Source organism: Alosa sapidissima, chromosome 1 (genome assembly GCF_018492685.1).
Source record: "Alosa sapidissima isolate fAloSap1 chromosome 1, fAloSap1.pri, whole genome shotgun sequence".
NCBI lineage: Eukaryota > Metazoa > Chordata > Actinopteri > Clupeiformes > Clupeidae > Alosa > Alosa sapidissima.
The window spans coordinates 11,669,921-11,694,397 of record NC_055957.1 but is presented as its reverse complement, the minus strand read 5'-3'; the positions used below and the strand labels follow the sequence as shown (position 1 = coordinate 11,694,397).

Sequence of the window (24,477 nt, the reverse complement as noted above, 5' to 3'; positions counted from 1 at the left end):
AACATGTATAATAATGGTTTATTAGTTATAAAAGTAGGAGAAGTACAAAAAAAGGCACAATTAAGACACTGTTTGTGCCGCTAAAATTTCACAAGTTTGTTCCCTCGGTCTGGGGTGTTGACGTAAGGCAGTACATGACAAACCCTGGCGCTTCATTCCTGTTATCTCTAAATTCTGACTGAAATGGTTTAGTCTCTGAAACGTGTTATGGCAGCTTGGCAGCATGAGGCTGACTGATTCCTCAAATTATTATTGATGTGTGCAGACTCTTCCCTGTGTTGATGGCAATATTTCGCAGCAGTTATTTAGCATTTTTCAGATCTCCATGACAAAAAGCCTGAAATAAGAAACAAACATGTTTGTAATAGAGATCAACACACTGCCAGAAAGCAAATGCCCAATTAGTCTACTCTTTATGTGATCTCACCTTTGGCAAATTCTCCAGTGTGGTCTCACAAGAAGGAACACATCCTCTGTGGCCTGAAAGGGTTGGTGCTTGAAGAAACACCTGTGAGCAGAGGGTCCTGAAGGGCGTTCTGCATGCAGAACTGTTGTAGGTCGGCTGCTGCCTGCGATACCTGGAGCAAATGTTAAGGGTGAGAGTTACAGGTGTACTTATATTCTAATTCTAAAATCCTAATGGGACACTGATTCATTGACAGAGGGTTTCATAATCTGTTATTAGTAATGTTAAATATTGATCCAGAGCATGTTTTAATCGTTCTTGCGCTCATTTGAAAACTCAACTGCACTACTTGGTGTAGACAGTGTTGGAAAGGTTTCTTTTAAAAATCTTCCACTACAGATTACATGCCCTAAAAAGTATTTTGTAATGTATTCTGATAGATTACTGAAAGTGAGTAACATATTTTGAATACTTTGGATTACATCAGCATTGTATTATATTTTATTAGCAGGGAATGAAACAGTTATGTGAGGTTATGTGAACTTGTAAGACCCATGGTGTCAACAACAACCCAAAACCTTTTGCTTTACAGTGAGGATTTATTGACATAAACCTATGTGCTATGTCATTATGACAGACAGATATTTTGTCTGTATAGGCTAAAAGGCTACCAAATCTAAAACAAAGTATACACAGATTCGTTGTAATAAATTTTAACAGCACATGGGGAGTAACACCCTGTCAAGAAACGAGAGTGCTGGCCTAAAACATGCTGGTGAGATATAAGCCCTCTTGGCCTACAACACAATAAGTTCTCATTTAGGCCATCAATATACTGCAAGCAGAAAACGGAAAGTCAAAGGACCTGAGACATACATAGGCTACATAGTGTGGTTAGAAATATTTTAATTTGAGTTGGAAAATCCTTGGCCTACGTATTATAATGATTTAATTAATGTAATCCCTTAAATGTATCAGTGTAATTGTATTTTGAATACCACCCATTTAAATTGTAACTGTAAATGGGTGGTATTCAGAACTGTACTTAAATGCAGTTACCTTTTGTATTTTAAATACGTTATCCAGTTACCTCCCAACACTGGGTGTAGCAAAAACCGGTGTAACGTTGGGGTAGTAAACAAAAGGTAGCCAAGCAAGCAACTTAATCGTAAATGTTCCAGCTCAAGACAAGACTACTGGATGTTCCAGTGTGAGACTAATTTCATATCTAACTAGCAAGCTATGTAAGCCATCAGTGCTTTGACAAATATGTTAAATAGACAGGATCTTTAGGAACTGGAGAACAGTGCTCTTTGCTTTTATGTTAGCTTGCTAGCTAGCATCATTGACTTGACATGAAAGTATCGTTTCGTTAGATACATGGCCATAGACGCAAAATAAATCAGCGACTTTACGCAGAGTAACGTTAAGTTACCTATTAACTACATCTAACGTTGACTTCATTAACCACATATCATTGGTAATTATTGCAGAATCACATGCTCGTCTACTGCTTAACATGCTAATTCTGATCTAACTTACTCCACGTTAGCTGGCTGGCGATACACTTGTTTAGCGTGAGTTTGATGGAACTAAACTACAAGTAGACTCACGTTACTTAGATTAACTATATGGCACTATGGTTGTACCACGGGTTTTACTCTAAAACGAATTGGTCTACTGAGAATGAGAAGTCCCTATTGTCCAATCTTTAACATTAACGTTAACTAACGCAACAACCCACGCCCTGTTTGGGTCAAATGATTAGCATACATAGCGTTCAGTGACTAGCAGAAGAGCTAACTTCTCTAGCTCGCAGCTATAAGTTCATGATTAATCGAGGATATGTAATAGTGCATACCTTCACCCTGTTGATGCTCGCCTCAAATCTCAGTTGCTGAACAATCTTCTTCATCGCAATAAGGTTTGATGCTCCCGACATTTTTCACAAAAACAGACAGCGACCTTTTTAAAACAACTGTGAACTGGCCTAGCAAGACCGCTGATACAAAGCGATTGTGGAAAGTAATTTCCTGTTGCGGAATCAAAGGGAGGAGCCTTTTAGCTCAACCCCCCTCCCCATCACACCATCACCAGGATATGTGCGTCCTGTACGCAACTTTCGAGCAGTTTGGCAAATGAACAATTATTAATAATTCTAGCCTAGGCCTACATAATAGTATGCATATGAGGGATATTAAACTTAAAACTAGACTAGGCCTATCTGTCTTAAGTGGTAATGTCCTGCCTTCATAGCCTACATAGGCTATAGCCAAGCTGTAAATAAAAATATGGACAAAAGACAACGAAATGAAATAGTCCTAAGCCTACTGAAAAAAACTGGTCTAGTCAAACGATGATCATTGTTACTTACCAGGGATTGGCTGAGTGCTGTATCCAAAGCACGTTTTTAAAAGGCTATTGGCTGAAAAAAAAAAAAAAAATTGTTATGTCTACTGTCAGGTTCGAATAGTTTCCTCAGGTTTCACAGGCTGCAATCATCAGAGCATCTAGGTCGCGTTTAAGGGATAGTCTAAGTAGCCTATTCATATTCATAGATTTCAGAAATGTTTTACTATCCTACAGTTTTACATCACCGAACTGGGTGCTTTGCCACAATATGGTAAGTTATCTTGTTACAATGTTATTTTTAACACCCTACAACGCGTCGCTGCATTTGATAGGCTCATGTAGCCTAACGGGCTCCTGGATTTTTTTGTAGCCTATGTCCACATATCCGCTTAGGATGAGCTACCTGGCTGAAACAAACTCTCTTTCTCTCACCCTTTGTCTCTAAAAATATTTTAAGGTTGGCAGCCACAAAGGGCAAGTCAGTTGCACGACGGGAATACCTTAAGGTTAACGTTCCACAAACATGGTAAATAACTCTCTTTAGTATTCACCATATCACAATGTTTCAAACTGTATCCAGACCTACAGTATATTACAAACTCCTTTATATGCCTGTGGCACTATATAGGCCTACTCATTTAATATATGCTATTTGTCATCAGTGATGAAATCATGAAGTACCTATTGGTGCAAGTTCCACCTCCTCAGCCAGGGTTGCCTCGTCCTCGTTTCTCCCTACTCCTATCCTCCCACCTGCAGTATGGAGTGGTGCTGGTTTATCACAGGCAATGTGGCATTCTTATAGGTAAGGGTTGTGTGTCACTGAGGGGTAGTTTAAAGAAATGCTTTTAATTTAGCAATATAGGGGTAACTAGGTTGCACCAACACAAAGTTAGAGCTTGGGCAAAGTTATTACTGCAGCTAGCTATAGATTATTGTATAATCACTCGTACTGTTTTGCTTCAACTTGTCTTGCTGTTGAAATGGCCACAACTTAGAGGAGCTTCAGCAGACCATAGAGAGACTGTTGCGGTACCAGCAGCCCAAGATTGACTTGGAGGGAGACAGCAGGTTAGTTTCCACCAGAGTTTTAGAAAGAAAGTAGCCTATGCATTGTTTTGAATATTCTAGTCAGCACCTTTTGTACACCTTTTGCACTCCCAGTAGAGCATTTGAGCCTATGAGGACAAGCTGTAGACCCCTGAAGGTGCCTTTTAGGTGCAGATTAAGAGCAGAAAGATGAAGATGAAGACTGAGTGTAGGAGTGGAGGGTATAAGCAGATGTAGGATTTATCCCAGAGATTAAGCAACAGTAGACCATGCGGAGAGAAGAATTAAGTCCACATGATCACTGTATAGGCACAGCCAATAAAAAAAAAATAATCAGTCCTTCTTGTCCTTCTCTTTGATTTAGGATCACTTATACTCTGCCTAGTGCTGTTGATAAACAGATGGACCCACTCTTTGGAGTGGTTGATTACGGTCTGCCTAGCCCCAGTTCATATATGCAGGTAAAAATGTAACCATTACAATTCAAGCACATCCTTTTTGCTTTCAGAGATGGGCTAGCTTATATTAAAATGTAACGTCATACAACTACAAATGCTGCATTAACAAATATATATCAATCCATTGCATACTTTAGTCCAGTTTCCAAACTCTTCCAACCTAATAACCATTTACATTTTACGTTCAACAAAGTGCACTAATAAACACTTATAAGAAATGTAAGAGCTCTAACAGAGGCATATGATGTTGGTCACTAGGGAGTCAGCTGCAAGTCAGAGTTGGGGTGAGGTGCTTTAAACTCCAGAATTATATAAGGTCCATAGAAAGTACTACAGTGTTTTCGGGAACCATTGATCAGAGGCAATGTATTCGTTCAAACAGTAATGGGAGTTAAAACCTACTTTAATGTGGTGTTGGTACACACTGCATGTTACTTTATTTGCAGCACATAGAATGCTGGACAAACAGAAGGAAAAAAAATAATCACAGGTTGCAACTACTAAGTTTGTTTACAACATATCAACATGGTATGAGAAGACAACCCATTGTTGGTTTGTAACCCATTATCCCTTCAGATGTTCTCCGCAGAGTTTCCAGACACTTCTATGAGCATGCACACTGATGGTAGGTGTGAGAAGCATGTCCCCATGCTCTCCTCTTTACATGAATGCAGAAATTCCATCATTTAGAAAATTAACATCATCCTTTGTGAGAAATGTAGAGGAATATGGTATTATTTGAGGATAGCCCTTTAACCCTTAAAGGAGTACCGTCACACCGGTGTGACGGGAATGTTGGGAAATGAACATTCTAAAGAATATCTGGGTTCATTGAATTCAACATAGAATTTTAGAACCTTCAATTGTTGCGGAACTTAGAATGTTCAAAAACCTACACCTTTAAGGGTTAAGGCTGTGGAAATGGAGATGTGTGTCATTAGTGTGTTTTCCCTCTTCACCAGGCTTTATAGCGTCTCCAGAGTCAATCACTCTGAGAGAGCAAGAGCCACTGATGATCTCTCAAGATGAGGTGCTGTTTGTTATCATTTCATGTATGACTGTTTAGAAAATTATATATGTGTGTGTGTGTGTGTGTGTGTGTGTAATAACCACTCATTTAATGCAACAAGGAGAGTACGGTATGGTTCTTGTTGAAGGTTGGTGGTGAAAAACCGGGCATAGTGTCACATATACCTCCTTTGCCCGTATAGCTGACTTTGTCATCCTGAGCTCAGCATTCATGGGTTACAAGCTTTGTAGTATGTTTTGTAGAATGGCTCATTAGAGTACTTTTAATACACTAGAACAGAGCAAATACAAATTGCAATAAATAAAGTGAATTTGCATTAATGCTGGAGTACTGAATTTAATCAAATCATTGATTCATGAATATCATATCTTCACCAACTCAACTGGACAAAGTCTGCAAAATGTGGAATTTCTCTCACAACCATGTTCTCATTTATCTGGTCATTTCGGGTTTTCTGTTCACTTCTCAGTTTCAAGGAGTAGAGCTCCAGGTGGAAGGTTTGGTTGAAATGCTTCTGGAGCAACCAGATAATTTTATTGAAGGTGAGTAACTCAAGCCATCATTGATATGATACTGAGATACAGATTATAATACTATGCAATAGCCTAGCTGACTGGGGTACATTGTATACTGCCAAGTCGCAGGATGCTCACCGAGAAGCTAACTTTAAACATAGCCTAATTATTAGTGTTCGTTTGTCGTTCGTCGACAAATACCTGGCATTATAATGTGAATTTCTATAAATGCTGTCTTTTGCACCCAGGCAGTAGCCTAAACTTGACAAACATCCCATTTCCCCCCAGTTTTCAGATTTTATCTGATGGTTATTTATTCCCTTTTATCCATACTTATTGACTATTGTCATGATTTTCAAGGATTTAAGGCTTCCCAACTGATAGGCTACAGTGTTTGTGGATGCAGATCGGTTTTGATCCGGAACCCTGTATCGAAACTGATACACCGAATCAGAGTGTAGCAGAGGCCCCAGACTCACTACTTTGCTTCACTTAGTGAAGAGAGTCTGGCCTCTCACGATTGGGAAACATTTCTAACTCATTGTAACAGGCATAGACTTTGTGTTGACTTTAAAAAAATCGATCCAGTCTAACCAATCACATTGAGCAGGGATCCCTAACATTACTTCCTACTTCGCCTAACCTTTACAAACTGATAATTAACCGTATCGGCAGTCAGGAAACTAGGCCTATCTTTGCTGTACAGAAATTTACAAATTCTTCCGATTGCCATTGTTAGATTAGCATAATCCTTTCTCGTCGCTGATTAGCAAGGCACCCTGTGAAATGACCGATGCCAGACTAGTATCTCAGCGAAATGTAAATGAATGAAAATACTAGGCGTAGATGTCTACAGCTGCTTATAGTAATGTTTAGGCGTAGATGTCTACAGCTGCTTATAGTAATGTTTAGGCGTAGATGTCTACAGCTGCTTATAGTAATGTTTAGGCGTAGATGTCTACAGCTGCTTATAGTAATGTTTAGGCGTAGATGTCTACAGCTGCTTATAGTAATGTTTAGGGGCAGCCGTGGCCTACTGGTTAGCACTTCGGACTTGTAACTGGAGGGTTTCCGGTTTGAACCCCGACCAGTAGGAACGGCTGAAGTGCCCTTGAGCAAGGCACCTAACCCCTCACTGCTCCCCGAGCGCCGCCATTGTAGCAGGCAGCTCACTGCGTCAGGATTAGTGTGTGCTTCACCTCACTGTGTGCTGAGTGTGTTTCACTAATTCATGGATTAGGATAAATGCAGAGACCAAATTTCCTGCATGGGATCAAAAGAGTATATATACTAACTTATACTGTTTACCTATTTCTCTTACATTTGTCACACCTATTTGAAAAAAGTCTTCCTATAGATCTTTTCCCCCTCCTCAAGTACTTTAATACCATTAAATGCTCAATATTGGACATACATTCTTAAAAGCGCCAAGAAAATTGTAATGTCTAATTTCCCTTCGATACAGACAGCAGTTGATTACATAAACTCTGTGTCACAAGGAATGATTAGGGATCAGCAGATGGAAACAGAAAGGTCATCACCACTGCAAGATCAGGAACAAGTAAGGCAGGCAGAGGCGGAGAGGGGGCAGGACACGGAGCAGGACAGGGAGCAGGACAGGGAGCAGGACAGGGAGCAGGACACGGAGCAGGAGAGGGAGGTTGAGAGAGCCGCAGAGATGGAGAAGACACGAGACATGGCGGCCTCCACCATGTCCACAGACCAGTGAGTCAGAGTAACAGAGCATCAGAGTGATTCTCACCATCTGAATGAGAAGCTACTGTCCTGTCCACATTTCCAGGGTGTGAGAGGGAAAACCTTTCAGATGATTTTGCACACTGTTGCAATAGTCATTTTTAAGTAGCTTTTGTGCAGGAAAGTATGCAATGTAAATAAAATGTACTTACTACTATTTCCTCTCTGGAGTGCATGTATGTACTGCATACAGTCTTAGGGGCTGTATTTTGCACCCTGGCACATGGCGTAAAACTCATTTTCCACCCGTTTTTTTAAACAATGCGCCCAGGGGTGTGGCAATTAACAACTTAGGGAGTGCCCTGGCGCATTGTCTAAAAATCGCTATTGTACACCTGGTCAGAAGTCTATGGCGAGTTGTTTATATGTTATTTTAAGAGCGCATTGTCAACAGTCATATTGGTGGGTGCACAACGCACCGTCCTTCTATCATCAATGAACGCACACCAGCGCACATCCATGCAAAACATTACAAATTGCACGATTACAATGGGAAACATAATTAGAATAAAGATATTACGAAATACTGTACATCTCGTGATGAGTAGTTATTCACCATCATTTGCAAATTGGTAATGACGGTTAAAAGTGATTAGGGGAGAGGCGAGAGACATGGAGCACAGCTGAAGACGCACTGTCACGACATATAAGCAACTCCTCTGCAGGATAAATGTTTTTTTTATTCAGTCATTTGAGCAATATTAGGGTAAGTGTTGCTTTTTCCAGCCTATGTTTTCGATGGTAACCCATTGTCAGTCAATAGTAAAAGTAACTGCATATAACTGTCTTGTCATTGACTGACACCATGGTGAAGTTAGTTTCACTTTGCCAATGAGTTCAAATAATAGAGTGCAAATGCGTGAAGGCTATGCTAGGTTTTAGTAAAGCATGGTTTAATGGAATGACTATTCCATACGGTCTCGCAAGCAGCTTCCTTCAAATGCGCCGTTGAATGTCAAAATACCGATGCATTTATTTGACATCGTGCTTTGCGCCGTTAAAGGGAATGACAAATGTCACTCTCATTGGGTTAAATGATGTTACGCCCCAAACACACCCATGATTGATTAAAAAAACCTAGGAACACCTTGTTGTGCCATGCACTCGACGTTTGATAACGAAAACCCTCCCAATGTGGACTGGACATCCTACTAAATTTGAATAAGCTTTTGACGAGTGACGATGCGCTTTAGACTGTCATGATAGGGCCCTTAGACTGTTTATTTCTTTATATTCAAAAAAGCTTCTAGTCAGTCATGAATAAACATTATTCTTGACAGGATATTTTAAGTAGGATTCTCCATGTTATTGAGGATGGTAAACATGCTTAATGTGTATTCCAGTTTTACCTTCATACCTTTTTTAACAGACTCCAGGTTACTGCTAGTATCTCGAGCAAGGAGCCTACAATTTTGTTAGAGGAAGGAGTCATCACACCCATGGTGGAGGCGTATGAGATCTCTGAAGAAAGGACTCCCATGTCTGTGCCTCTGCCTTCTCCATCATCAGTAGGCTCAAGGCCAAGAGAGGAGAGAACCAGGCAGAGAATTGAGAGCCCAAGCCTTGAGGTGTGTGTGTGTGTGTGTGTGTGTGATACTGCCTTTGTGTCTTTGTGTTTCTTCTACCTGTGGCTGATCTATCTGACTCAGAGAGCATGTAGCAGTCTGAGCAATCTGTGGATTCCTGTAGTCTTAAGTGTCCCTCATTCTCAATATGTCCTTAAATGGTATACCCTCCTTCAGGTCCTAGAGTTGCCCCCTGTTGTGAGACGGAGAAGACGTAGGCAGCTCATCTTTGTTGATGAGAGAACCCAGATCCATGATGATGAACAGCGAGCACAGATTGACAATGTGCATATTGAAACCAGACCTCTAGTAAGGATCCTATGTTTTTGTCTCTGCTGTGTAATGTCATGGTTCGCTATTACTCTAAATGGAAAGCAATATTTACATTTTTATATACAGGCATGAAAGAGAGCTTTTGAAAAGCATATTACTCTGCTATGGACCCTTTCAAGAGAGTTCCATTATCAGCATCATAGTTGGCCCCACAAGACTTCCTTTTTAACATTCCATATGTTATCTTAATGCAGAGGAAGTAGATTGGGGCCCAAATAGAACGTTCAAGCATGGTTTTTGTTTTTATTGTTAAAAGGGTCTATAGAAGCCAGGCAGTAGTAATTGTGTAGCAGAAGAGCTATAGGGTCTATATAAAGCACTGCAAGAATGAATGCTTGTGTATAAATCATGACATGCTGAAATTATATCAGACCTGAAATTGTATGAATTATTCTTTAAGGATATTAAGACTTTTATGAGGTCCATTGTAACATCAAAATATAGACACAGGAAGCAGGAGACATGTGTACCAGATACATGAGAATACATGAGAATACAGATACATTATGACAAGAGCTCGACTGGGCCATCATATGAGAAATTGCTAAATTACTTGAACTACATAGGCTTTTAATCAAAGTCCTTTCACACAAGTCTTGCCATACACCGGCAATCTTGGTAACGCCTCCGGGCAATTATTTCGGACTAACAAGATCCAGTTCAATGTATTCCCCCAAAAATAAGCCTAAAAAGACGTTGCTTGCTTACTGTGCATGCACCAACATTCGCGGCAGTACTATTTCCATAGGGACAGGGGAAGTAATCAGAAGACGAAACGTTTGGTTACTTACATTAAATGGCTGGACTTGTTGTTTGGCCAACAATTGGCTATGGCGGGGGAAGGGCCAGGATATGTGTAGACAACTGCAAATCTTGGTGTTATAAGCTCTCCCCGTACATTTCCATGGAGGATTCTTTAAGTGCCTAACTCCTCCTCTATAAAGTCTCTAATACAGTCTGCGTGTATTAGAAGCCCTGACCTTTGTATGGCTGTGTTCTATTGTGTCATAAGGCAGAGGTGCTTGTGGATGTGCGAACTCTTAGGACAGCGACTCCTGATGCACTTTTGAGCAATCCCTGTTATGGTGAGTAAAGCCAGATATAGACTTCAGTGTAAATACAGTACAGTGAAATAGGAAGGGCTGCACAGCAGTACGTTATGAGTATGAGTTTAGTTTAAGTTATTTTCACACAAAAAAAAATCGTCACTTGGTCTCATATGCACAAAACAACCAGCTTAAAAAAAGTTAACATCATATATTGTAGGAACAGAAATTTGTCTAGAGATTGTTTGAGAAATGAAGTCTCAGCCAGCCATGAGTAGAATCAGAAATCTCAGAGAGCTTTATTCACGAATATCCGGAGACCTACGTCGTGTTGCTAACAGATGCAGTCTGGTGCAAACAACAAGGAAACACAATTTATACCCCCCTGACAAGTCAGACAAGACATGACATCTCCATTAATGGTACGCAAACCATTTTACGACTTAGTTATCCAAGAGTTAACCATATCTATAAGGTTGTATCCCATAACGACCGACATCAATGGAATCCAGTCAAGATTGACCCCAAGACAGTAAATAAGGTCTTGGGCGCCAGCCCGCCGGAGCATGGCTTACACAGACTCCTTCGAAGACACACACACACACACACAGCATGGCTGCGCAAACACCTTGAACATGGCATTCCACAGATGTTACCTCATAAATCTCTCCTTCACTTTCTGCTTACAGCAGCGTCTCTTTCTTCAACATGTGCACAGACCATACCAAAAGAGTAAATGGTTGAATATAGCACACACATATATGGTGAACACCCTTAAGGCCAAAATTTCTTACTACAATATTCCTTTGCAGTTTGTGGTGTCCTATTATAACATATGCATCTGTACTCAGAAAACAAACAATGCAACATTCATAGCTTTCTTATGGCTATTAGTGGCAACGTTGCTGTTGGAAAATGGTACCACTGCCACACATTGCTTTTCTCCCTCACACTCCATTCCGCCCTTTTCACAGACCTGCCCCAAGACATCCTGGAGATATGGAGACGTGGTGCAGCTCCTCGCTCCTCTCTTGCTGCCTGGGGAGAGGTGGAGATGGAGGCCTCAGAAGAGGAGCAGGAGGAGAGAGAGCTGGGAAGGGGAGAGATGGAGGAGGGAAGAGTAGAGGTGGAGCGAGAGTCTGACGCTCTGGAGATTGCGAGCGACAGAGAGCTGAGCTCCAAGGACATCAGCGCAACCTCTCTGCCACATCCAGAGGTGATGACACCAAATCTAGTGGTAGTTGATACAGTGTAAACGTACTGTCACTGCCATATCCCCAGGTGGTGATCAATGGGGCATCTATTGACTACCTATGCCGTTAGTAGCTATCTCCACTGATGAGGTTTGAGTAATGTTTGCTCAAGATTTAGATGAACCTCATTGCTATTATATTATATTATATTATATTATATTATATTATATTATATTATATTATCACAGATGAGTGCTTTGGAAAAGCCCATACACTGACTTACACTCTGCTGACACAAAGACCCTGTGTTTAGGTATTTCATATGTGGACAAATTGTAAAGTTTTTCAATCCAAGTTCAATGGTCTTCTCATGAACATCTATGAGTTTCCCAAGTCTGTAATTTCTCAAATGATGTCTCCTAACTCTGTGGCTTGTTTCTGAATAGATCCCCAGAGAATTTGAGCACTCTTTGTCTCAGGAAGGCTCAGGTGAGATAATCGCTACATACTGTAAATATTTACATGGCTTTGTCTACTGGAAAGACATGATCATGAACCATATAAATACTCAGCATCTGGTATAATGAAGAATAATTCAGTGCAGGCTTGAATTGAATTGTGTATGTGACTGCAATAGGTGTTTCAGTACACTCTCTGGAGTTATCTGACAAAGACATGTCACAGCTGGAACCTATCGGGCTCCCAAGGTGAGTGAGTGTGTGTGTGTGTTGAGTTTTGTTTAGATTTGAAAAAGAGAATAGAAGAGGTTGGAGAGCAGGGGTTCTTCACAAAAACAGTGCAAACAGAAACCCAGTATATTAAGTCCAAGTCACAGGCAGACCACTCGATCAAGATCAAAAGAAAAGCTTTCACTGTATCTGCTATTTATTCCATTGTTGATTATGTTGTTGTTGTATGTACTGTATATTCTCATACATTTGGTTTGTGTTTGAAGGTCTCCTGTCCGGCCTATGCTTGGTCATCTGGAAGACATTCCTGAAGAAATTCCCGAGCCTTTTGAGGACGCGTTGAGGTAAGAGCCTAAACCCAATTCTGTACTGTGACTCTAAATCAGGCGTGGGCAAACTGCGGCCCGCCAAACACTTTAATCCGGCCCGCCGAGCATTTCATTTGGTTATCAGGCTGCTCGCTATTTTTTTCCTGCGATAGACAACATTGGTTAGCTTTACTGCAAACTGCTTTTCACTCTTCTTTGAGAACGTTTACAATCTCAATATCAAAACATCATGTTACATAGAGATGATAGATGATGCCTACTCTTTGTTATCTCTTTTGCAGCAAATCTATCTTGAATGTTATGCTACTCCATTTAATTGGGAACGTGTTTGAGTGCTCACGAGAGTGAGAGAGAGTGGCAGGTTCCAGCTGGCTTGTCATTGTTGATAATCTCCTTCTTATAAGAAACTTTTAAAAGGAAATCATGACGGCAACAGTAGTTCCCACTACTGAGCATTTATAAACTGTGAGAGGGCACAGCAGTAGCCATAGCTGAGTGGAGCTGAGCCGGCCAATTTTCAAAACCCAATGTGGCCCTTGAGCTAAAAAGTTTGCCTACCTTGTGCACATGGTGTCAGATACTCACTCTCTTTGGTTAATATGATAGTTCTCCGCGTTCTCGAATGAAAATAGCCCCTAACCTATTCTGTGAAATATAAACTTATGTGAGTACCTTAGTATCTACAATTCCGATGTTAATTGTGCACAACTGTGTTGTAAATTGTACAGTGCTGGTAGTTTTTGTCATCATTTGCTAATGTAGTGTGCAAAAATCTTAAAGTAGAGCCTAGCGCTGTAGAATCTTTGCTCTCAACATTGTATCTCTTCCTCTTCAGGGTGTTTTTCCAGCCTCTGGAGATGCAGGATGAGGTGACTTTTCAGTCGTTACTACCTCCATCACCAAGCCGTGAAACAGTTGCTGGCTCTTTCTGGTATCTGTTAGGTGAGTGGAAAGGATGCACCTATATATTATTTTGTGTATTCATTGTGATGTAGACCAAGGTTGCAGTGGTAATACGGACATTGTGGTATACTGTGGTGTGAACCTTCAGGGTTATCATATTGTGAGTGTTTTCTGGCACTGACAAAAATGCAACTGAATGGATGCAAAGTAAGTAGCTGCAAAAAGAGGAAACACAGTGATAATGTTTTCCCATCTTGAAGAATACCATCCTTCCAGTTAATAAATTCAGTCCCTAACAAAAAAAAACATCTGAACATTTCAGCGTTGATCATGTAACATGCACTACTGAAATAATTTTCCCATCCCAGTTCCTTGTAAAATATGTGCTGTCTTCTGAGACAGTTAGCGTACCACAAAAAAAAATCTCATACTGTTGCAATCCTAGTATAGATAAGTCTTGTCTTGGAATTGTTTGGGTGTCCTAAATTACTCTTTTTTTAAACATTAGGAATTGAAATCATGTTTGAATCAGATCTCAGATACAGGGTTCAGTGATTTAATAGGCAAAACTTGTCAAATCTGAACTGAAATATAGCCTGGCAACATCAGACCCATGATGGTGAGAATGGGTGAAAGAGGCTGAAAGGTCAATTTTATAGATTAAACAGAACATACAAAAAACATCTAGGCACATCTAGGTGTTTTAATGAACACCTAGATGTGCCAGTTAGTGCTATACCGTTACTTCAGCCAGGTAGAACTAATAGGTATGGCACATAAATATGGCAAGAACTTGGCAGCACATTCATTTCTTAAATCTGAAAATCAAACATAAGAGATGTTACTGTTGTAGTTTTAAACATGTGGAGAGATATACATGAAAATACAATAAGAATCAAGTTAATGACACTTGGTTACCACGATAGGCAGAAAGAATAATTTTAAGATTTTTTTGAAGACTTTCAAGTGCTAAGTCTACTATATCTGAGTATGAACAAAATGTTAATCTTAATTCATTATTGAAATGCATGTGCCAATTTACAGAGAATGTCAATCAACAGAGAGTCATTGTGCACCAGGATGAGCCATACGGTGACATCTTTGTTTCACGTGGACTTCTGTTTGATCAAATATGGTAACAGCTTTTCATATATATTTTTCGTTTATTCAATTTTTAAGTATGTTATCAGTTTTTACTGAAGCTGTTCTAGATCATATTGTATATCAGTTCTGATCACGATTGAATTGTAATGGTAAACTTGCTGTCAATCCTCTTGTGACTCATGTTTATAGCTATTTATTATTAGGTGCATTGTTGCCGTACTCATAAAGTTTTATAATATTTAATTTCATTGTATTAATTTAAGATAATTTTGTACCCTCATTAATTGATATGTGTTTTGATTCTTTGTAATAACTCACCTGTACAAGACTGCGGGTCTATTCAGCCTGTTACCCTGATGTGTCATTATAGTTTTTCTACATTTTCAGCATTTTAAACGGTTTTACATTGTTTTTTTCACTATTAAATAAACATTTGCTTCTGGAAGTATCTTGGATTTTTAATAATAGGCCTTTACTTGGACTGTACTTCAGTAGACTGACATTTGATGACACATTCAAACGCAATCCCAAAACATTAGAATTATTTTATTATAAACATGGATCTAAACTTGAGCTTTTATACAATATATTCACATATATATGCAACATATTTTACATTGAACCACATTTGCCACTTGTCACCTGCAACAAGGATACAACACTTGTGTACAGCACATCTTCAATATATTTGGGGTTGTTTCTTTTTTTTAATGAAACGGGAGTCAAGTATAAGCCTAAGGCAACATATTTCTGTGCATCCCAAAACAGGTGAACATTTTTACAAATACAGATCATTCCATAGTGTATCAACTATACCAAAATATGTTGCATTTTCTAGGCAACTTAATTTATCAAAAAACAAACAGCTACAAAACGGAACATAGCAGAACAACTCCATATACAGAACATTATAATTTACAACCTTTTCCTTCTTTGTATTTTTGTATGTTCTACCTGCTCATAACTACTGCCTGGGAAATGCCTTTAAGTTAACTCATGTCAATGCTCCTTACTCGATCAGTGAGGCAGCTAACACAGTTTCAGACACAAAAAAGTTTTGGTTAGTTTATATCACTGGGCCTTTTACTTAGCACTACCTTTTAGGATTTTAGCTGGAAGTTACGGTTGGTTGCAACCACTGTTCACATGCAATGCTTAAAGGTGAGATTTTCTGGTGTTTTCCCTTAGTTGTAGACTAGACCTAAAATGCTAAAGTGTTACTATGGGCCAGTTTTAGCACAGATGAAGGAAAGATTACGACAACAAAAAACTGTGGCGCAACTGGCTACAGCCCCCATACCACTTTTGGGTTTGTGTCCGACCCGGGTCATTTCCCGATCCCATCCCATCCCTCTCACACTTGCTTACTGTTACTCTCTTCACTGTTATATCAGATTAGAGGCATACAAAATCTGGGGGCATTAAAGAGACACCAGGCAAGCTTGATGCTTTTTCTCTACAAAACTCCCCCTCGCTCGGTCTGAAGCTCTTTTCCTTTTCTTTGCATCTTCCGTCAAGGGTTTTCGCTGCTTCTTCGCCGGCTCTGCCATTATACACACGTTTGCAACAAACGCTAGCGTTTCGTTAGCCTGCCTCTGTGCTGTAAACTGATCCTGCTTCGGTCGCCGGGTACGATACACTGAACTTGCAAGCGGGATATTCTGCCTACAGGCAATAGGGGCGGGTGAGAGAGTCTTCATTCGGCCTGTAATGAGTCATTTAACCATATACCGACTTACGAAGATGATTAATTAACACAAAAACGTTGCCTGGTGTCCCTTTAACAATATGTTGACAGTGGCACTGATATCTCTGGGTGTATGTTATGGTAGCAAGCCTTCCCTGAAAACCTCATATAGGCAACTGACCTGAGAACACTTTGGCAATGGACCTGATCAACATAACTGCAGCCTCTTCTTGACATTTTAAGGCTATGCTAGCTGTTAACCAATTAAATCCAATACCAGGCCTTTTAGGATTGGAGTTGGATAAGACACCACAACACAGATGTAACTTTGTTCTTTTTCAAGCAAATTTAAACGCACGTTATTATCAATAAGGTGACAAAACAGAGTACCAGTATTCATAAACAGCTACATCAAACATCAATCACCAAAAATCAAAGTTCAATCCTAGTGTATATTGCACCAACATACACATAACACGCATGTTCCTCTGTCTCTCTCAAGATAAAAATAACATAATGACCAGCATTGTCTCTTACACCATTTGTTTAGCTCTCTCTATTTTCAGTCAAACGATTTATTATTCAAGCATTGTCTGTGTTATTTGGCAATATGGGCGTCTTAACAGCCCAATCACTTAAGGTATCACAATAATATGAAAGGCATCGACTAAATGCTTGACCCCTTGGATCATATACTCCTTAAAAAATGAAGATGGGGCAGCCGTGGCCTACTGGTTAGCACTTTGGACCTGTAACTGGAGGGTTGCCGGTTCGAACCCCGACCAGTAGGCACGGCTGAAGTGCCCTTGAGCAAGGCACCTAACCCCTCACTGCTCCCCGAGCGCCGCTGTTGTTGCAGGCAGCTCACTGCGCCGGGATTAGTGTGTGCTTCACCTCACTGTGTGTTCACTGTGTGCTGAGTGTGTTTCACTAATTCACGGATTGGGATAAATGCAGAGACCAAATTTCCCTCACAGGATCAAAAGAGTATATATACTATATATATATATATATATATATATATATATATATATATATATATATATATATATATATACACTATATACTATACTATGCTTATTTCAGATGAAGGGTCCTAATTTAAATTACAGGCTAAGTGTAAAGTTGTGTAAAGCGCAGACATAGGTGGGGCAGTGCAATGTTACAACATGCCACAGCTTTAGTTCAAGCACAAGGCACTTTGCTAGTTGTTGCCCAACTGCAAATTAGGGCTCTAAATACTGAATGTTAAAAAGACAGTAGTGAGGGTGAAGTCTAGAAAATAAACACAAATTTGTTGAAATTCTCATTAATCAAAAGGCAAGACGAGCAGTCAGTGGCAGTGTTTTTTTTCTGGCTTCTTTTAACCCTAAACTTGAGATATACTGGCTAGTAGGTGTATCTTGAGAGAGGTGTATCTTCCAGTAGGTCATCCTGTGGGCATACACATAAAAAGACATGCTAAATCGCAAGATAACTTTAAAGTTTGTTAAAAAAAACAATGCAAATGTTATTGTATTGCAAAAATTATATGTATTTAATATTGTTATATTGTTCATCTGAAAGTAACACAATGTAGGTATTCCCCTTTTTGTTAATTTCAGGTACTAAGGAGGTACCCAATTAATCTAAAACCGATGAAAAGGATCATGCTTCTACCAACAACAACAATGACTGTATTAACATTGACAATGAGTATCCCAGTTATAATCACTGTATAATAACTATGTTAATCACTGTATAATAACTACAAAATAACTATGTTGCGTTGCTTTGAGAGAGCTATTCTCAGCTTTCATAGCTGTTGGTAGCCTGACGAGCCAGACCCACATTAAAGCTGCAGTTGGCAAGTCTGACAGATTGAGGGGACTTAGGGCTAGTCCACACATACGAAACCGATCTTTTTTTCCTCCGTCTTCCCTGAAACCGCATCAAGAGTATTTGCGTCCAAACGGATCCATCTCAACACGACTCAACACGTTACTTCATACCCCAGGCCTATAGGTGGCACTGTTTCTTTACAGAAATTGACCAAAGTTTGTGCCAAAGATCCTTGATTACTAGCTTTAACCCTCTCTGTTTGTGCTTTACAAACAGACAGAATAGGCTATGACGAAATGGCTAGTGTAAGGAAACCAGAATTGTTTGTGTGGACTGATGGTGAACTGTCAACTGTAGTCAACTGTAAAACTAATAAACTTTATTTTACGGTTTGTGAAGGGTGCAGTCCCGTCCTTTATTTGGCTAACGCAGGTAGGCCTACTAATCACCTTTACTTTCTTTGGTTGTTGGATAGTCCGTGATTCACATTAGTTTTGGCTATCACTGCAATTAGGCTACTAAACTAGGCTATTCTGTCGCCACATTTATAATATTGCTCAATGTCAATACGTTTGCCTGCATCAAATCGCGCATTTGCATTCAGTGTGCTACCATCGGCTTAACGTGAGTTCTAAGCGTCTTTGTATGCTTATATCTGATTTCACTCGACTGAATGCATGTATATATGTTGTAAGACATGTAAAATAAATGAATGACACTGGCACTACGCACAAATTAATGTAGCCTAAACGTACACCGCACTTTCCTAAAAACTTAAGTTCTCTCACGTCACTGACAGTAGAATGCATTAAAAAACACCGGGAAAAAACAGTGTTCAGTCCACCAAGTCATAAGCTATCGGCGCTGCGCAGCACCAGTTGTGATATTTATCTTACGGAGTGTAATCGTAGGTAATGTCATGTATGAAAACTAGTATTGTTAGGCAATACTATGTGCAAGTCCAGGGCAGCTGAGGTGTGGCGATGACATCATCGATACGCAAGCAGGATGTGCGGTTTCGCTGTCTAAACGAACTCAAACGGGCTACGGTTTCAGATTTCTCCACTCTGGGACCAGGTTTCAGAAATGTGCGGTTTCGGGCAGTGCGTTTACAGGATTCGTTTGGACGCTCGGCCAAGACGAAGCAAAACCTCTGCGTTTAACCTAAAAAGCGACTCCGTGTGGACGGGCCCTTAGCCAAAATTTTGAATGTGCCCCTCCCCCACTACCACCAAGCACCCTCTCATCAAGTTCATGCTCGTCAGTGCGCACCAGACTACACCAGACTGCAGCGTTTCCCATACATTGACTTATTTGTGGCGGCCCACCATAATATCAACACTGACCACCACACAATGATTTTCTAGGTTGTACTAAATTGTGCGTAAATCTGGTTAGCATCATAACCACGCTGTGCTAATTCGTTAAAAACTGTTGTATTCAAGTTAATTCTGTATACCAACCAACACAAATGGAATTCAATTCTGTGGGAAACACTGGACTGTGATTGACAGTCAGATCTCACACAGCCCTGCTCTGATTGGACCAGAAGAACCGGGAGCTGTAGATTTTTGCAAAACAAATAACAGGCTTTAGGTGGAGGTAGAAGTGACGTTTTTTTAAAACCGCCTGATTTATGTTGTTCTGTCGGATCATAGTGTCGGCTTCAGTGAATATGATCAAAAAAATCTTGCCAACTGCAGCTTTAAAATGTAGGGTCTGAGCACTCACCGTTGGTAGTGCTCTGTCCGAGGGGCGGGATAATCGGTTGTCTTTCAAATTCCCTCTGCACGCAATAGGACAGTGCTACAACTCATGAGTCCCATGCGTTTTCCCACCAGCGGAGCTAGTTGGCTAGTTCAAACTTTTGCCAACTTAAAAAAAAAGCTTAACTCGTGCCACACATCCATCTTCTTTGTTTTCAAGTACCAGGGAATTCAAGCCAAACCGTTGCAACCCTGCCATCAATCATTATGCTAAGCCCGCCTAACGTCTCTATATACGATACGATTGGCCCTATCGAAGTTTAATTTTTCCAGCTCGCAAGCCAACGGAGAGTTGCTAGACTAGCCCGGGCAGCAAATTACATTTGCTGCCGCTAGGGTGCGTCTATATTTCTAGGCTAAGCTGTTAGATCACCAAAGGTTAGATTGGGTGTGTAAAATAAGATCAAAAGGCAGAAGTCAGATGCGAGTGTCATCATCATGAACTCACCATGGGGAGATCATGAAGTCGGTGAAACTCGGGGTGCTCATTACGATGGCGGAATTTGAGGAAGAGCAGGACAGAGGCTATTGCAGTGCAGACAATGAATATGGACACCAGTCCTGCAAGGATGGGGTCCAGCGGTGAGGCTGGGTGGTGACCTTCATGTGCTGCATCTTGAAGAGCAAAGGTGGAAAGACTGGCATATATAATCATTCTGTGAATACAGTCTTCACATGACAAAAGACATTTTTACCTCAACAATACATTGAAGTCCTAGACTTAAAGGAAAATTCCTTTTCTCATAGATTTTTCACATAGATCTCTGTTTCTCGAGGTCACCGAGTACTGTCGGTACGAAAAACCCTAAAACAATCGGCTCTACCTAGCTCAAGTTGCTGCAGCCAACAGCTAGAGCCGCCAGGCAGCTACAATGCTACCCTCTGGGGGCATGAACAAAGCTAGGTCGAGATAGGTAGAACCGATTGTTTTCATGTTTTTGTACCAACGGTACTCCTCAAGAAGCCTTGAGAAACAGAGATCTATGTGATGACTTAGTGTGAGCCAATATCTTTTAAAAACTGCTTTCTGTTTAATCAACACTCACTTTGAGCTATTTTTGTGTTTGACAAACACTCACCCTCGTCACCAACATCCAACTGGGGAGGCTCTTCCTGTTTGGGTGGAGCCACTGAGAGATGGCCAGGTGCCTGAGGCGCCTCTGATGTGAGGAGTTGGGTAGGAGAAGGGGTTGGTGGCAGGGAGGTAATTTCGACAGCTGTCCCTTCAGGCACTGACTTAGAGGTTGGTTGATGGGTTGTCTGGCTGGACACAGGGATATGGGTAGATTCAGGTGTGGTCTGGGTAGGCAGGATGGCAAGCGTTGAGGGGTCTGTGTTCAAGTGATTGCTCTCAGTCTGATTAGGTGATGCTGCAGGAGTGGTTAGCTCTGTAGGTGCGATGCCCTTCTCCGGGGGAACTGATGTGGCATCAGCAGTGGATGCTGGGAGAGACAGGTGAAAAGAATGGAAAAGAGACACAGGTGGGAAACTTTAAGTAAGAATAACATGGTTAATGAATAGTAGGAATAATAAGGAGGAAAATATCAGGTTAGAGAAAAGGGGCAAAGGTCATTCAAGATGTGAACAAACAATTAAATGCATACACTATGAAAACAACCATAAATACAAGCTTTTCCCCATTGAGAGGAAAAACAGGCATTGCCCACACAACAAGAATCTGAAAGTATGTAAATGTAAATCAGGTTTCTCGGCCAAGTATACTTGCGTACACAAGGAATTTGGTCTGCATTTATCCCATCCGTGAATTAGTGAACACACAGTGAACACACAGTGAGGTGAAGCACACACTAACCCGGAGCAGTGAGCTGCCTGCTACAGCGGCACTCAGGGAGCAGTGAGGGGTTAGGTGCCTTGCTCAAGGGCACTTCAGCCGTTTCCTACTGGTCGGGGATCAAACCGGCAACCCTCCAGTTACAAGCCCAAAGCCCTAACCAGTAGGCCACGACTGCCCCATTAGTATTAGTTCAATGCTTAACTGCTTCACTTCTCATTGTTACAGGATTGTTTCCAAGTTCCAGCCTTATTTCCCGGTAGCTGTTTGAAGCCATCCAATGAATTGATGGCTCCATTGCCCACCCCAGTGAGAAATAAAAAAGGAGAGCAGAGCCCCCACTGAGCTAAATATAGACATAGGTATGCCAGTGGTATGATGGCGTTACAACGCCGCTGTCGGTATTTACAAACAAACGCCACAGGTGCTACAGAGAAATGTAGCAAAGTATGAGTTGTATAGTTCTGATCAAATTTAATTTATTATGGTTATGTAATTATAATGAACATAAAATATATATTGTGAAGGCTACTGTGTAACTAATTTGTGTTTTCTTCAGTATTACAGTATAGTTTCGCATGTTCTCATTTATATCCCAATTGACTTCTAATATTTATATTTTGATTTTAAATGTAGTACATGACTAACTTGTAGGGAATAAATGCAAGTTATATTTCCATCATCCATGACACAGACTTAAATCTAAATCAGAGAAGCCTTCCACACTTGCTAGCTGATGATGTTTTCTCACACTGTACCTATGATTGGGACTGTTTTAGGGCTGAGGCTGGAGTCATTCTGTGGGAGGACTGAGAGGGTGTGGAGAGAGGCTGTCATATGTAGAGTAGCTGTGTCTGTCCTTCCTCCAGAGACACTGCTAAGTTCTGGTGACAAAGCAGTGACGTAGGTTGCCTCTGACAGGTAGGGGAGAGTGGCAGCGTGATGGGAGGTTTGCACGTGTGGTGGAGCACTCGAGGCTACCTCTCCAGCATCCGTTCTGGGGCTGGAGGGGGAGATAGTGATGGAGTGGGGTGCCCCTACATCCGACTGAACAGTTGGGGGCTCAGTGTGTGGTGGATCCGTGGACTGACCTATAGGAGGAAACAAATAGTGCTTGCAATGGAAAAACTCAGCAGGACAACTGAATAATGTAGCTCACACATAACTCATAACAGACATTTAGCTCCACGACCCCTGTTAGACTATCTCTATTACTGAATGAAATATAGGCTACATCACACAGCATAATGTGTGCTCACTGTCAGTGGGAGGAATGTTTAGGTCTATTTAATCAGCCTTTCACATAATTGGACCAATTTTAAAGCCTTGGCAACAAACTGCAAAAAAAAAAAAAAAAAAAAATATAGCCCAAAGTACAGAATATTCCAAAGGCTGCATAGCATTGGGGGCACTGCCTGTACTGTAGATCGACTAGCCTGATCTGATTCTGGACTAATGTATAATTCAGGGAAGCCAACCACAAAGCAGTTTTAAAGGGCTATACAGTGCAAACAACTGACATTTAGGCATCTCTGAGGATTTATGAACAAGAACAGAGAAAACAACAGGGATGTAGACTAGTGTTAATTCCCGATGAGAGAGTTTGGGCTTTGATGATGTCTATCTTTGAAAATATATGTTTATTTATCTTTCTGATCTCTGAAATTCAAATTAGGTCATATTCCAAATTCAATGACCTAATTAGATCTAAGAAAAACTGCACTCTAATGGCTTGGTTGTTTTCCAGCATAAAATTGTTATTCAAATAACTAAAACAATGACTTACTCTGCTGTCTGGCTCTACATTTAATGCTTAGCCTAAAATCATGTTAAACCAATAGAGTTTGAGTACTTTTAATGCATTACTTTTTAAAATCACTTTTGTGCATTGATTTAGGGCCAACTAGGCTACTTTAATGCGTAATTTAAACCTTTTAAGACATAACAGCATTTCGTTAGGAACAAACATCAAGTGCTCAGGATGACTAGTGATAAAACAGCCAGAGTTGAATATATATGTTAAACTACTGATACCGTGATCTGTAAATTATAGGTGTGCAGAATAAGCCATGCGTAATCAAACTTGACCGTTGCGTAAGCAACATAATTTGTGCGCCTTGGTCTCCACAGTTAAAAGAGTTAACACAGAACCGTCCTGTTACCCATCCACCCAAAAGACAATGATCCGTCCATTGACTCTTTTCAAAAGATAGATTTAGGCTATATTCGCGTTTGCCAATCGATGCCACTTAACAGACGTAGATGTCCCCTGTATATCTGTATTAGGCCTGTCATGTAAGCGACGGAATAGCTTGCATCTCCTGAATATCTTACCTGACAATTTGCCGGAATTGGATAGAATCACCAGCACACCCACAAAAATATAACTTGTAGTTTTCATGTTCATGGGTGTTTCTTTCGTGGCGGAGCGGTGTTTCATTTGTCGCCTTGCTCACTCTTCAGCTAAGAGGTTGTCTTTCCGTTACGTTATTTGACTGGGAACATCATCTCTAAAAATACCCACGGGGTCTAGGGAAAGAAGGGGAGGGGTACGATTGTATGCTCACACACCCAGAGCTGCCTAGGATCCTAAATCGAACAAAGAAAAAAGAAAACAGACTCAACTAGCCTGAAAAAAAAAAAAAAACCTGAAATCAATCCCGATACGATCCAATCCTTTGTT

General features: G+C 40.6%; 3 protein-coding genes across 3 annotated transcripts; 1 reads left to right on the top strand and 2 right to left on the bottom strand.

Moving 5' to 3' along the window:
• gng5 (guanine nucleotide binding protein (G protein), gamma 5) lies at positions 1-2,442 on the bottom strand. The gene is made up of 3 exons (XM_042058276.1): positions 2,268-2,442; positions 428-578; positions 1-337 (listed from the first exon to the last, which is right to left on the bottom strand). Exons 1-2 carry the CDS (start codon positions 2,346-2,348, stop codon positions 453-455), a joined length of 207 nt encoding a protein of 68 aa, XP_041914210.1. The 5' UTR covers positions 2,349-2,442; the 3' UTR covers positions 1-337; positions 428-452.
• LOC121678431 (meiotic recombination protein REC8 homolog) lies at positions 2,342-22,559 on the top strand. The gene is made up of 19 exons (XM_042057987.1): positions 2,342-3,029; positions 3,216-3,284; positions 3,421-3,563; positions 3,757-3,829; positions 4,173-4,269; positions 4,843-4,891; positions 5,229-5,296; positions 5,766-5,838; positions 7,311-7,536; positions 8,936-9,134; positions 9,309-9,440; positions 10,477-10,549; positions 11,485-11,726; positions 12,150-12,192; positions 12,341-12,410; positions 12,659-12,736; positions 13,557-13,663; positions 14,669-14,759; positions 22,023-22,559. The coding sequence occupies exons 1-19, from the start codon at positions 2,974-2,976 to the stop codon at positions 22,063-22,065; spliced, it is 1,932 nt and encodes a 643-aa protein (XP_041913921.1). The 5' UTR covers positions 2,342-2,973; the 3' UTR covers positions 22,066-22,559.
• On the bottom strand, positions 17,487-24,243 carry si:ch73-344o19.1 (flocculation protein FLO11). Its single transcript, XM_042058236.1, has 5 exons — positions 24,129-24,243; positions 22,553-22,885; positions 21,082-21,444; positions 20,451-20,617; positions 17,487-17,849 (listed from the first exon to the last, which is right to left on the bottom strand). The coding sequence occupies exons 1-5, from the start codon at positions 24,232-24,234 to the stop codon at positions 17,805-17,807; spliced, it is 1,014 nt and encodes a 337-aa protein (XP_041914170.1). The 5' UTR covers positions 24,235-24,243; the 3' UTR covers positions 17,487-17,804.
• Positions 24,244-24,477: the final 234 nt, after the last annotated feature.

Excerpts from the sequence above, each read along its gene's own strand:
- gng5 (XM_042058276.1), bottom strand. The coding sequence starts at position 2,348 with ATGTCGGGAGCATCAAACCTTATTGCGATGAAGAAGATTGTTCAGCAA. Across the intron at positions 579-2,267 it reads CGAGCATCAACAGGGTGAAG|GTATCGCAGGCAGCAGCCGA; the intron begins GTATGCACTATT and ends CATTTGCTCCAG.
- LOC121678431 (XM_042057987.1), top strand. The coding sequence starts at position 2,974 with ATGTTTTACTATCCTACAGTTTTACATCACCGAACTGGGTGCTTTGCC. Across the intron at positions 5,839-7,310 it reads ACCAGATAATTTTATTGAAG|GAATGATTAGGGATCAGCAG; the intron begins GTGAGTAACTCA and ends CTGTGTCACAAG. Across the intron at positions 9,441-10,476 it reads ATATTGAAACCAGACCTCTA|GCAGAGGTGCTTGTGGATGT; the intron begins GTAAGGATCCTA and ends TTGTGTCATAAG.
- si:ch73-344o19.1 (XM_042058236.1), bottom strand. The coding sequence starts at position 24,234 with ATGAAACACCGCTCCGCCACGAAAGAAACACCCATGAACATGAAAACT. Across the intron at positions 22,886-24,128 it reads CAATTCCGGCAAATTGTCAG|GTCAGTCCACGGATCCACCA; the intron begins GTAAGATATTCA and ends TTCCTCCTATAG. Across the intron at positions 21,445-22,552 it reads TAAAACAGTCCCAATCATAG|CATCCACTGCTGATGCCACA; the intron begins GTACAGTGTGAG and ends TGTCTCTCCCAG.